The 12,484-nt window shown below is 51.5% G+C and overlaps 1 protein-coding gene across 1 annotated transcript in view; it reads right to left on the reverse strand.

Annotated features, from left to right (window-relative positions):
* Window positions 1-12,484, reverse strand: part of Ntn1 (netrin 1) — a 176,563-nt gene that overhangs the window by 48,297 nt on the left and 115,782 nt on the right. The window contains exons 4-5 of the mRNA XM_026390621.2: window positions 3,523-3,672; window positions 496-549 (exon numbers count right to left, since the gene is read on the reverse strand). Coding sequence (XP_026246406.1) covers window positions 496-549; window positions 3,523-3,672 — 204 coding nt within the window. The remainder of the gene's footprint in view (window positions 1-495; window positions 550-3,522; window positions 3,673-12,484) is intronic.

A 12,484-nucleotide genomic window follows, 5' to 3' on the forward strand; every position in this document is an offset into this window, starting at 1 on the left:
AAAACCCCCAATCCAAGGTACAGGTACATTATGCACATCTCGGTGTGGGTCTAGTCACTTCTGTAATTTGGAAGCAATCACGCACACACAGACAAGATTCCACATATCTGCAATCAACAATAATGCCATGTGAACACCGCTATGGTTTCTGTGCATGGCCTCGTCACAGGCACTGTCAATGAGCTGTGGTCGGAGGCCTGCCTTCATCATGGAGGAAAGGCAAACTCTTGAGTGAAGAAAGTGAAGATGTGACCCTCTTCCCGCCTGGGCTCACCGGTGCCCTGAATTCTGTGTGTGGACGCTGTGTCCAGGACTCCTGGAAGGAGTAGCTCCTATGCTGTTGGGTTGACCAGCCTCACCTCGGTGGGCCAACAGAAGCAGCTCAATTTTTAGGATTCAGACCCGGCTGGGGGTGACAGAGGCATCTGGGCCTTCTAATATGCTCTCCCCACTTCCTGTCCCACCAGAGAGCAAAAGTGACCAATAGAAACTTACCTTCAGGCTCCTCCACACTGCTGGCTGCGGTGGTTGGTGGCGCTACGGGAATCTCTTTTTGAGGTTCAGGATGGAGAGGAGGAGAAAACAAGAAGATATTATTTTTGAGCTTGGAAAGAGAATGAGCTGAGCACAGCCTCCTCCCCAGCTCCCTGGAACTATTCGTCCCTTGCCCCATCCACAGTTCTGGAAAAGGGAAGAGGAGCGAGCCCGCAGAGGGAACTCCGGGGGGGGGGGGTCCTGGGCACCTTGTCCTGTTCTCCTTTTCCTTCACCTGGCACGGATGTCATGGCTACTGGTTGTCAAGGAGGGACAGGAGTGGGGAGAAGCACAAGGGAACTGGTGGCATGGGGGCCTGGCCCTGCACCCAGGGCCTGACCTGTGAGTCCTCCTCAGGTCTGCTGTGTGTCATCAACTTCCATCAGCCCCACGGGAAGTGGAGAGGAGCTTCCCCAGGCTTCTTGCTTATCATGGTAGCTACCTGGGCCCTCACCTGTGACCGCAACTCACAGGTGACAAGGGATCTGGAGCAAGGATGTCCTGTGAGGGACTGTCTCCTGTCGGGAGGGTTCTCACAGGGACAGAGTTGTGTCAGCGGCCCGGGTCCCTGTTCTTATTTCCTCTTTCTGGACAAGGCCAAACCACAGATCAGTGGTCCCTAGGAGGAGGGGACTCACTTCCCCTAGTGAGTGACTGACCTCAGATCTCACTGACGCCACCATCCGACTCTAGGCTTTATGAACTCCCTCTGACTCCAGTTCTAGATTGACTAGGCTCTGAGACTTCGGGAACAGGAATGGAATACCCAGGCTTGGGGAGCAGGAGTCACCTGGAGGAGGCAGGGTTTGCTCCTTGAAAAATGGATGGAGGACAATTCTCGGTGTGGAGCCAGATCTTGCTCTCTGTGATCGTATTAGCAACAACCACAGCAGCTCATTAGGAACTTGGGACCTTGGACCAGGCCATTTCTGAGCCCTATAAAGCTAGATGGTCCCAGCAGAAATCTTCCAGAGGCACCATCTCCATAGTCCAGTCTAATCTCGCCAGTCCCTGAATTAAGCTGGGGCGATGGCCACAGAGCCACACTGGCCACCCAACCTCCGTGTCAGGTGCTCATGGACATCCCGGGATGGAACCCTGGGGCTGCGGATGGAGGTGGGAATGCTCTTGGTCCAAGTCTGAAACTCCAGCTCCTGTGAGCTTGGTCTTTCCAATAGGGGATCTAAAATATTGGTTCCACTGACGTGATTCTGCAATCTGCATTTGGGGTAAAATTGGGAGTTCATAACCCACTTCAATCTAATGTATGAAATATGATATGTCACGAGCTTTGTAATGTTGTGAACAACCAATAAAAAAAATAAATAAAAATAAAATAAAATAAAATAAAATATTGGTTCCAGTCCTTCCTGAACGTCCAGAGGGTCCCTGAATCCCTTTAAAAGGGAGCTCAAAGGTTGGGGGTGTAGCTCAGTGGCAGAACCCTTGCCTAGTACATGTGGGGGTTCCATGTCCAGCACTGAAATAAAAAAAGGGGAGACCTCATTTCTTCTCCCCACCTCCACGTTTTCATAACCCCAGATTTCCTCCTGCCTTTCTAAAAATTCTATTTGATTTAGAAACTGGTCAGAACTGTTGATGGGACCAACACAGCTGGCCTGTCCCAGAAGCAAAGGGCCCCCATCTAATTGGGACAGGTGATGTGTACAATGTCTAAGGTTCCCATCTGCTGGAGGAGGGGATGTCTGTGAGGTCTATGGGAAATGCTCAAGGACACCCTGGTGGCTGCTGGTGTCAGGGGGTCCTCAGCCCCCAGGCTTGTGAGACCCCTAACTCTCAAGTTGTTCCAAGTCCCTCATGACTGACCATCATCGTCACCAGAGCCCACCCAGAGCTAAGACACAATGGAATCTGAAATATAGGTTGGCTGTCTTCCCCTGAAATGGGCCAGGTAGTAAATACTGTGGGCCTGCAGGTCTCCGCTACAGCAATTCAACTCCACCCTGAAGAGCAGCCGCAGTCGGCATGTAAACGAGGGGTGCGGCTTTATTCCAATAAAACTTTATTTATGGACCCTGAGCTTTGAATTTCACATGTTTATATATATATATATATATATATATATATATATATATATATATATATATATATATATATATGTCATGAAACATTATTCTTCCTTTGATTTGTCTTTGACCATTAAAAAATGGTTCAAACCAGTGAGCCAGGCCATACAAAAGCAAGCAGCAGCCAGCTCCCCAGGCTCAGAGCTTGCCAATCTCGCTCTCCAGAGAACCAAACTCTGCTCCTGGGACTCAGCCTCGTGCGTGGGATCCGCTGCCTTTCCTGCCCTCCTTTCTTGGCTTGGTCAGCCCTCCCCCGGGAATCATCAGGCTGAGGAAGAGGCCAGCTCCCAATTAGGCTTGGCTCTCCAACCAGGGCTAATTCCCCTCTCGCCGTGCCAGCGTGACCCTAGCAGATGTAAAATACTGAAACCCTCTGAGCCAAGGCTTCTGAGTGACCCCTGCCATCCTGCTCACACCCCTCTTCATGCTCCAGCAACTCAAAGGCTGAAAACTTGAGGCCTGATGGGGATCCCTGGGACCCCTCAAAAGTGCTATGATCCTTCATAAGGACTATGGGTGCCATGCCCAGAGGCCGTGACTAACTCTCTCAACGACCCTGGGATTTAAGTCCTGTTTGTACTGAATGCACTGGGGCAGGGGAATATTGGGGTGTCTGTAGCCAGGAGCACCCCCACCAGGTTTGGGGTCAAGGCAGGATGTGGAAATGGGATCCGTGCTGGAGAGTGGGGCTTTTTTCTCAGGAGCCAGAGACTTGTGTGTGTCAGGACAGAAGGCCGTGAACAGGCTGGCTCTGCAGAACCAAGCTCGGGGTCTCCCACAGGGTCTCAGTGAGCTCCCAGCATGGAATGCAGAGATACTCATCATGGATGGCAGCATGCAGCAAACCCATAGGGTCCCCCCTCCTAAGCCAAGGATGGAAGAAAGAGGAGCTGGCACGTACTGATGCAGGGCGCGATGGGAGAGCGGCTCTGCTGGTAGCCCTTGGCACAGCGGTTGCAGGTGATGCCCGTCACACCATCCTTGCAGGGACACTGGCCAGTGGTTTGGTTGCAGGTCTTGCCAGCGGCGCCCACGGGGTGGCAATCACAAGCTGTGAAGGACACACAAGAAGAAAGTCAGAGGGGTCCCTCCCTACCCAGGAGCACCCCCTGGATCCCACTCCAGGGGAACAGCGGGGGTGGGAGGCCAAGCCCACACCTGGTCCAGAAGCTCTGGGACTGGTTGGCTGCCAACCAGGAAATAAGGAATGAAAATCAGAGTGAACCTCCCTAAAAGGGCTGTTTTGGCAATAGCAGAGGGAAGCTGGGGAGTCCTTCTGAAGGTGCAGGAAGAAAGACCACATTAAATATGTTTTCAAGGGCTGGGGGGTGTAGCTAGCTCAGTAGTACCCACAAGGCCTTTGGTATACACAAGGCCCTTGGTCCGATCCCCACCAAAAAATAAATAAATAAATAATAGGAAGGAAGAGCCCCTGCAGCCCCAGTCATGAATGGATGAGAGAGTCAGAATTTCGAGGTATACTTTCCCTTGACTCTCTGCCCTCCTCTCTTGGCTCTCAGGCTTCTTTGCAGATTCTCTGGGTAAACAAGTGGGGTTCTGGGGCTCATAAAGGACTAGAGTCGGTAGATCAGAGGGGAGGCCCAGGGAGGAAGCGTCTAGGCTGTTCTTCCTGCCTCCTTGGTAGCCAGGCATTCACAGCTTGGGCTTCTAGATCACAAAACTCACAAACTGCAGCACTAGAAAGAGTCACAATGGTAATGTGATGTAGAACCCCGATTAAATGTGCAAAGACTGGAGGTACAGGAACCTCCTGAGGCCTCACAGGAAGGCCATAACCAAGCTGGGAGGAGACCTAAGGCCCCTGATTTTTGGGCCAGGGGTTACGGCATGGGAGAGCAGGCCCCAAGCCCCTCCTCCAGATTCCAAAGGGGTAGAGGGTTGTACCCTCTCCTGCCACAACCCGAGGCCCCCCCTGCTGTGTTCTAAGGACCATTTTCAGTAATGAACAGGCCAGAGGCCAGAGGACTTTCCAGGAGACATCTCTACCAACGCCATGATGCTCTGGGCAAAGACGGTTTGTCCAGCAGGCAGGGGACATCTACCTGACCAAGGCAGTGGGCTGAAGGTGGACAGGGAGGAGAAGAGAAGGTGAAGGAGGCAAATATTCTGCCTGTCCCCTTGCCCTGAGGAAGCCCCAAGAGGGTGGTGGATGGCCTGTGGCAAGGCATCCTCCAGCCACTTCAACGGGTGCCACAAGCTGCTGTGTGTGTCTGTCCCCAAGGGAATAAATACATCCAGGAAAATAAGTGAGAGCAGAGATCCTTCAAGAGCTAAAGGGCGGATGTCTCCAGGGGTCCCAGCTCAGTGTGAGGGTGCGAGTCTGCAGATGGAAACGAGGCCTCTCCCAGGGGCCTCGGCCCAGGAGTGGTCAGTGGGGGAGGGAAGAAGGACGCCCAGGAAGCAGAAAGGAGAAGGTGAGGCACTCGTTACTGCAGTTGTGTTCAGATATGGAAAAGCTTCCAGAAGCACCGGGGTGAGGGAGCTCACAGGGCGCCCCGGTCAAGACAGAGGAGGGCAAAGGCCTGAGGATGGTGGACCTGCTGGCTCCTCACAGCACAGGACCCACGGGAGGTGCTGGGACCAGTCCCATCTCATCAGGACATTGTCTTCTGACATCGACCCTAAATTCAAATTCATACTCTATTATTTGTTTTTAATTAAGTGATGTAAAAAAAAGACCCAGATTACGATCCATGGGGGCATGGTGACCATGATGCTGGTGGGGAAGGGCTGACAGGAGGGAACATTTGACTTTCCCTACAGCCTCTTAAGTCCATCCCCATGAAGGAAGGGGTGACTGCATGGGCTCATTTCTAAGTTGGCCATGTGAATGTTGGGGGGCCCATAGCACAGGGTCCCCTAATCTCAAGCCCCTGATGTGGGCATGGGCACCTGGCAGATGGGGACTACAGGGGCTCACGCCAGCTGACCTCCCTTGGCCCGCTCCACGAGGCTGCTGGTAATCCTCAAATTCACGCCAAGACCGATTCCGCTCGGTGCTGATGGAATACAGCTGTGTGCCAGTACATTTCAGATCCTCGAACTTGGCCCAAGAAAGGTCACAAAAGGTGGCTCTATTGCTGAAGAGCCAAGTCACACACGGGCACCACCATGGCCCGGGTCATCTCTGTCTTGGTGGAAGCTGGATGGAGGCCACAGAGGACCGTGCCCTGTTCTCATCCATGGCCTGGCACAGCTGGTGGCCTGCCCTGCTGCCTGGGAGGGACCAGGCACCAGCTGAGGTCTGCTGCAGCCCGGGGCCATCCTCAGCAGAGGCAGGCGGCTCTGTGTCTGCTCTGGGCAGCCGGCACTTCCGAACGGCCCGTTGTTTGATGAAACACGAGCTGATGCTGGCTGCTGGCTTTCCAGATCTTTCTCCCTCCCAAGATTCTGCCAAGACTCTGTCTGGTCTGAGACAGCAGGCTGGTTATGCTTCCACACCCATAAATCATTGTTCTAGGAGGAGAAGTCATCAGGGTCCCTAAGGCCACTCAAATCGGGTCCAGGTCGGCATGACTATCACCAGGCTTCATTCTGTCCATGACAGAACGTCCCTCCCTCCAACAATAGCACCCCACTGGGGCTCCTGCAGCCCACCACTGAACATCCATGCTCTCACACACTCTGTCTCCTCAGGTCCCTACAACAGCCCCGTCAAACTGCCATGACTGTACAGCAGAGGACATCACAGGCTGGTGAGGAAGTCACAAGGAGACACAAGGCTGTGCAGAGATGTAGATGGCCTGGATCTCTGAGGGGACCCCTCGGGCACCTTACCCTCTCTGGATGTCCCCTCTGCACTTCTGGTTCTTCAAGGAGAAATAAGCTCTGATCTATTTCATCCAATAGGAGAGGGCTCTCTGTTACTTGCAACCAAGTGCAATCCTAATAGAGACCTGTATTGCTCTGGTTGAATCTGTCGCCCCAAAGCCAAACACACTTTCCCAAAATGCCCAGGAATTGGGATGGCCCGAATTGCACCCTCTGTGCAAAGAAGTATGGGGAGAGTGGACAGATGACAATGTCCCCATGGTGTGTTCTTCTATAGCTGGGAAAAGAGACATCTGACCGTCAATGTCAAAGGAAGAGATTCTGAGCCCCGTGGAGCCCCAGGACTTGGCCTTAGGAAGAGAGTCGAAGCATTTCTTGTTGTGGTCTCTCCTCCCAGAAATGGAAACACACACACACACACACACACACACACACACACACCTCAGTCACAAACACAGATTCCTACAAGCTCACTCACAGACACACACACAGACTCACACAAGAGCCTCAAGAGGGCAGAAGGCAGAGGGCAGAGGGGTGGAGTGAACAGGGGGGAAGAAGGAAGTGAGGTAAATGGAGATCTTTTCCTCCGTGGGGAGCTCTGGTGAGGAGGATAAATAGAGAGCATTGCTAATTCTTCTGAGAACAAGGTACAGGTCACCACACTGCCTGCCACAGGAAGCTCAACTGGGGACTCTCATTTCCCTAGAAGCTGGCCACTTTTTTCCAGGAGGAAGTCAATCCCTTCCATAGCAGGTCGCCCTGTCTCCATGGGGCAGGCAGCACCTGGTCATGGGAAATGAGCTACCAGAGGTTTTACTTTTTATTTTATTTTTTCCATAATGAGAAAGGTGAGCCCAGAAGGAAGCCCAGGTTCCTGAGAACTTGGTGGGACTGGGTTTCCCACAAACTCGGCCGGCTGCAGAGCCTCCCAGTGAAGCTGAGGACCCAGGCTGTCCTTGCTCGGCGTCATCAGACAGGGACACACAATCTGGGGGCCTAAAAGGTTTCAGATGGGCAACAGGTGACCCAGGCCTACTCCTGTCCTGACAGTTACCCTGGGTTAGTGCCTCCTGGATCCTCAAAGCTCCATCAGGTAGAGATTCCCTCACAGCCCTCAGAGTCCCAAGTCCATTGTGGACTCCCATCAGTAGATCTGGCTATTTTTACTGAGGATCCTGGCCCCAGGGGCTCTTGGGATCAGGTGGGACCCTCCTAGGGCAGCAATATAGTGCATCCTTTTGGAGGAGAAAGGAGCAGGCTCAGGACCAGTCCCTCTGGAGCTGGGGAGACAAACAGACTCCTCGGACATCATTCCAGGCCTCCAGCCAGTCCTGCAAGACAGCTTCTGGCCAGCATCATGTTAGAGGCTGAATCCACACCCCATTCCCCCAGAAGCTGAAGTCCTGACCCCTCGTACCTATGAATGGGATATACTTGCACAAGGGCTGCTAGGGTTTGGATTTTGGAATGTCCCCCAACAAATCATGTGTGTCGTCGGTTGGGGAGAGATTGGTCATGAGGGCTCTGATCTCAGTGGATTAATCCATTGGTAGCAGAAAGGCCCACCAGCAGGTAGGACCCAGTTGGAGGAAGCAGGCCACGGAGGGCGTGCCCTGGAAGAGTACCTCTTCTCTCCAGTGCTCCCTCCCACCCCCAACACCTCTCTCTCTCTCTGCTTCCCAGTTTCCAGGAGCTGAGCAGCTTTCCTCTGCATTGCTAGTTCTTCTGAGAACACGGTCCAGGTCACAACTTCTGCCATGACGCTCTGCCTGACCTCTGGCCCAAAGCAGTGGAGCTGACCAATCCTCAAACCGTGAGCCAAAATAAATCTTTCCTCCTTTAAATGGCTCTTGTTGTGTAGTTTGGTCACAGGGATGGAAAGCTGACTAGCCCAGGGTCTTTAGAAAGATAATCAAGACCATGAGAATGGGCCCTCATCCAACATGACACAGGTCCAGAGGAAGGAAGAAGAGGGCCATCTACGAGCCACACAGAGAGAAGCCTGGAACAGATGTCCTTCCCTCACAGCCCTCAGAGGGAACCAGCCCCGTTGGCATCTTGACCTTGGACGTCCAGACCCCAGAACTGTGAGAGAACCAATCTCCATTGTTTAAGTCACCAGGTCCTCAGCACTTGGTTCTGGAAGGCTGTGCTCAGCCTCAGACAAGCCTCTTCTTCCCTAGGACTCCCCAGGCCAATCCTTGAACTCTTGTTCTGCCATTGACCCATCAACCTGGGCTACTCTGTGGAAGGTACCGTGTAGAAGATGTCACTTTTGCTGGGACACAGAGAGGGATCAATGATGAAGAGAGGGTCCGCATCACCAGAGAAAACCAGGAGCTGGAAGCTTCCTATGTCCTTGTACCTCTTGTGCACAAGCTGGGCCTCTTGGAGGAAGTCTGGTGTCTGTCTGTCTGTCTGTCTCTCTCTCTCTCTCTCTCTCACACACACACACACACACACACACACATACACACGCAGAGGTGGCACTGAACAGAGGACAGACATCAGCCACAAAGGGGTATTCCAGCACATATTTCTTCTCCATTCTCCCAAAGAAGGTGTGAAATGTGGGCAACCAAGAGCTGGCCAAGGCATAGGGAAGACATGAGAAAGGCAGAGCAATGGGGTGGGGGGCTCAAAGGGGCCAGGGAAGGGGGAGCAGATGTTGACCTGGAGGGACTGCTTGCTCTCTCTCTCTCTCTCTCTCTCTCTCTCTCTCTCTCTCTCTCTCTCTCTCTCTGAATTCAGAGCTATCAATGAATGGGAAATGGAAACAAAGAGGCCCAAAGAAAGTAACAGAAAATCTGTATTAGTCCATTTTTCCCTTGCTATAACAAAACACCTGAGGCTGGGTATTCTGTATTTATTTAATATTGACAATGTCTACGTGTAGGAAATCTGTTGAGACCAACCTTTGTCAAATGCATTTGAGATTCATTCATAATGTCATGTGAATCGATAGTTCCTTTTCATTTCCAAGTAGCATCCCTGGATACGAACACTTCCCATTTCGCTTTTCTATTCAGCCATCAAAGTGCACTGGGGTTGCTTCCAGTTTGGGGCAATTCATTATGAATAATGCTGTTATAAACATCCGTGTACAGGTTTTTATGTGAATCTACGTTTTCATTTCCCTTGAATTAATTCCTAGGAATGGGATTGGCGGGCACGATTATAGATCAATGTTCAGCTTTATAAAACTGCCGTTTTGAATTCCCACCAGCAATTAGAGTTCCAATTGTTTCTTGTTCTTGCCAAACGCTTGGAGTTGCTAGTTCTTTTAATTTTCACAGAATATTCTCTCATTGTGGCTCTAATTTGCATTCCCTTAATGACTTCAGAAACCATCTATTTATCCGCCATCCGTTCATCTGGGTGTGTTCGAATATTTTTTCCATTTTTAATATTTTTTTTTTTGCTTTCCTGTTGTTTCTGGAGTACTTTACCTATTCTGGATTCATATTCTTCATTGGATATGAGATGTGCAAGTATTTTTCTCCCCATCTGTGGCTTGTCTTACAGAAGGTACTTCTTAAAAGGAAAGCCAGATATATGTCTTAAGTCACCCTTAAAATGTCAAATGCACTTGAGATTCATCCCTAGTGTCGTGTGAGTCGATAGTTCCCTTTCATTTCCAAGTAGCATCCCTGGGTATGGACACATCCCATTTTGCTTTTCTATTCATCCCAGTTTGGGGCAATGTGTCCAGTGGCTTCCAATGCTTTTTTTTTTTTTTAAGAGCTATGGTTATACACAGAAATTAGGTTCATCCCCGAAAACTCATACATCTATGCATACAAATCGATTTCAGTTCACGATGGCTTCCAACACTCTTCATATGAGACCCCGCTGCTCTTCCCTAGACTCTGATGAGCGGACCCTGCCCAGCACGGCCTCCCCTCCCTACTGACCAAGAGCCCACCAAGCTCTTTCTGCTCCCAGACTTTGGGACTACCTGGGAAGCTCTTCTCTTGGTTTCCTTTTTTGGATTGTGTTCTCCTCCTACGCCAGGGCTCCTCGTAAACACCTTGTCCTCAGAGACCCCCGGGCCAGGTCATCTTGTAGAGCAGCTTTTCCCTACTACTTTTCTCTTTCCTCTCGGTTTCCTCCATATAGAACTCACCCCATTCTAAAATTACCTTCTCTTTTCTCCTTTGTGATTGCCACCCCCACCCCCACCCCACCAGAAAGTGAGCTCCCAGGGACTGAGTCTGTCCTGATCCCCGCCACCACTCTCAGTGCCTGACACGCAGTAGGTACTCAGTAAACACTGGAGGAGTCAACGAACAGTCTCCTTAACCATCTGAATCTGACTCAGAGCCAAGCTGCCGCCTTTTCCACAGGGAAAGGCCCTTGGGTTTACCCTGAGCATCTGGAGGGAAGAAGGAGGAGGCAGAGGAATGATAATCCCCCTCACATCCTAGGTCAACGAGGTCCCCCAGTCTCCACTCTGAAATTCCCCATGCTAATGAGGGGAGCGGGGATCACCGAAATCCACAGATAATCCCCAAACTTCACTTCAGCTGTCTGTGTCAAGCTCCTCCGAAGCGAGGAGTCCCTCTCCCTCAGCAGCGGCTAAGGAGGCACAAAAGAATAAATGTCTCAAGTTGCGCCCGGAGCCTTTCCCCTGCCACTTTCGGATCAAGGTGCAGAAGGCAGGAAATGCAGGGGGGAGGGGAGCCCCCTAATCCCAAACTGAGTTATTTGACCCTCCCTGATCTAGTTAACCATAGTCTCCCTGCACCTGTTCTACAGCTGAGGCAAAAAGCACAGCTCCTGCAAATGGTTCCGAGAGAGAGAGAGAGAGAGAGAGAGAGAGAGAGAGAGAGAGAGAGAGACTGACTGCATACGCTCGAGCTAGAGGTAGGAGGCAGGGGCTGGAAACAGCCAGAGTATCTGATCTGTGTGGCAGGACAGGGTAGGACAGTCCCTCCCTGAGTCAACTGCAAGCCCCTGTGTGGTCAGGATGCCCCTTGCATGCCGTCTGGTCTTTCTGACTAGCACTCTCAAAACCCCATTTGGACGTGCATAGCCTGACCTCTGCTCTTGGTTCCACAAGCAGCTGCTGGCCACATCTCTGTGGCTTGATTCCTTTATCAATTTTGTTCCCAAAGAGTGTGCAACAGCATTAGGGCAAATCCTTGGGGCCCTGCCCAGTCCTGTGAGAATTGGCCACAAAGTCCGCACAGGGACTGAGCCCTTGCAGAAGGTGGAGTCTGTTCTCCCAAGCCCCTCTCTGCCCAAGGAAAGAATAAGAAAGTTGGAGATCTGAAAGAATCCTCTCCACCTGGTGTGTACTCTGACTTCGTGGAAGGTTCTCGCATCTCCCTTTTCTTTGATTTGAACATTGAACCCTAACAGTTAACATGGGTAGAGCAGATGCTTTGTGCGAGGCTATAGCACCCCAATAAATCTGCATCATAACACTAGGAGGGAGAAGGGACGGTTACTATCCCCATTTTCAGATGAATAAACCGGGGTGGAACTTGAACTCTGATCTGGATAATTCCAAGTTCCTTGCTATTAAAAGCTTTTCACCCTGAGCCCATCTGATGGGCCCCACCTGGTGCTTTCCTGGTGGCAAAAGCCCCAAAGACACTATTTCCCAAATAAAATGTCCTCAACACTCTTGACTGCCAAGCCCAGAAGATCCAGGAACTAGGGGAGATCCAAGGTCAAAGGTCTTTTCTGCTCAAGCTCTGGGGACCCCTGGGGATCCTCCAGGAATGTCACGTAAAAACTCAGAGCAGGCCTACGAGATGAGGACTCACACCCAGGGAGGTGAACACAATGGAGATGCCCAGGGAAAGAACTGCAGGGCTGGGCCCGGAGGACCCTGTTTTAGCACAAGTGCACTGAGTCACAGAATCAGGGACACCCTTCATCTGTAAAGACCTTGGAACAAAGCAACCTCCACCTGACTGGTTCCATCCGCTCTTCCAAGTCCCTAGATCACAAGTTTCACTGCTAGAAGGGATAACCCTGTTGAAGAAAGGACCCATATGATTTTGAATCTTTTAGGAGCAGAATATGGAACCAGAGAAGTCAAAGCTGGGAGGGACCTG

Source organism: Urocitellus parryii, chromosome 7 (genome assembly GCF_045843805.1).
Source record: "Urocitellus parryii isolate mUroPar1 chromosome 7, mUroPar1.hap1, whole genome shotgun sequence".
NCBI lineage: Eukaryota > Metazoa > Chordata > Mammalia > Rodentia > Sciuridae > Urocitellus > Urocitellus parryii.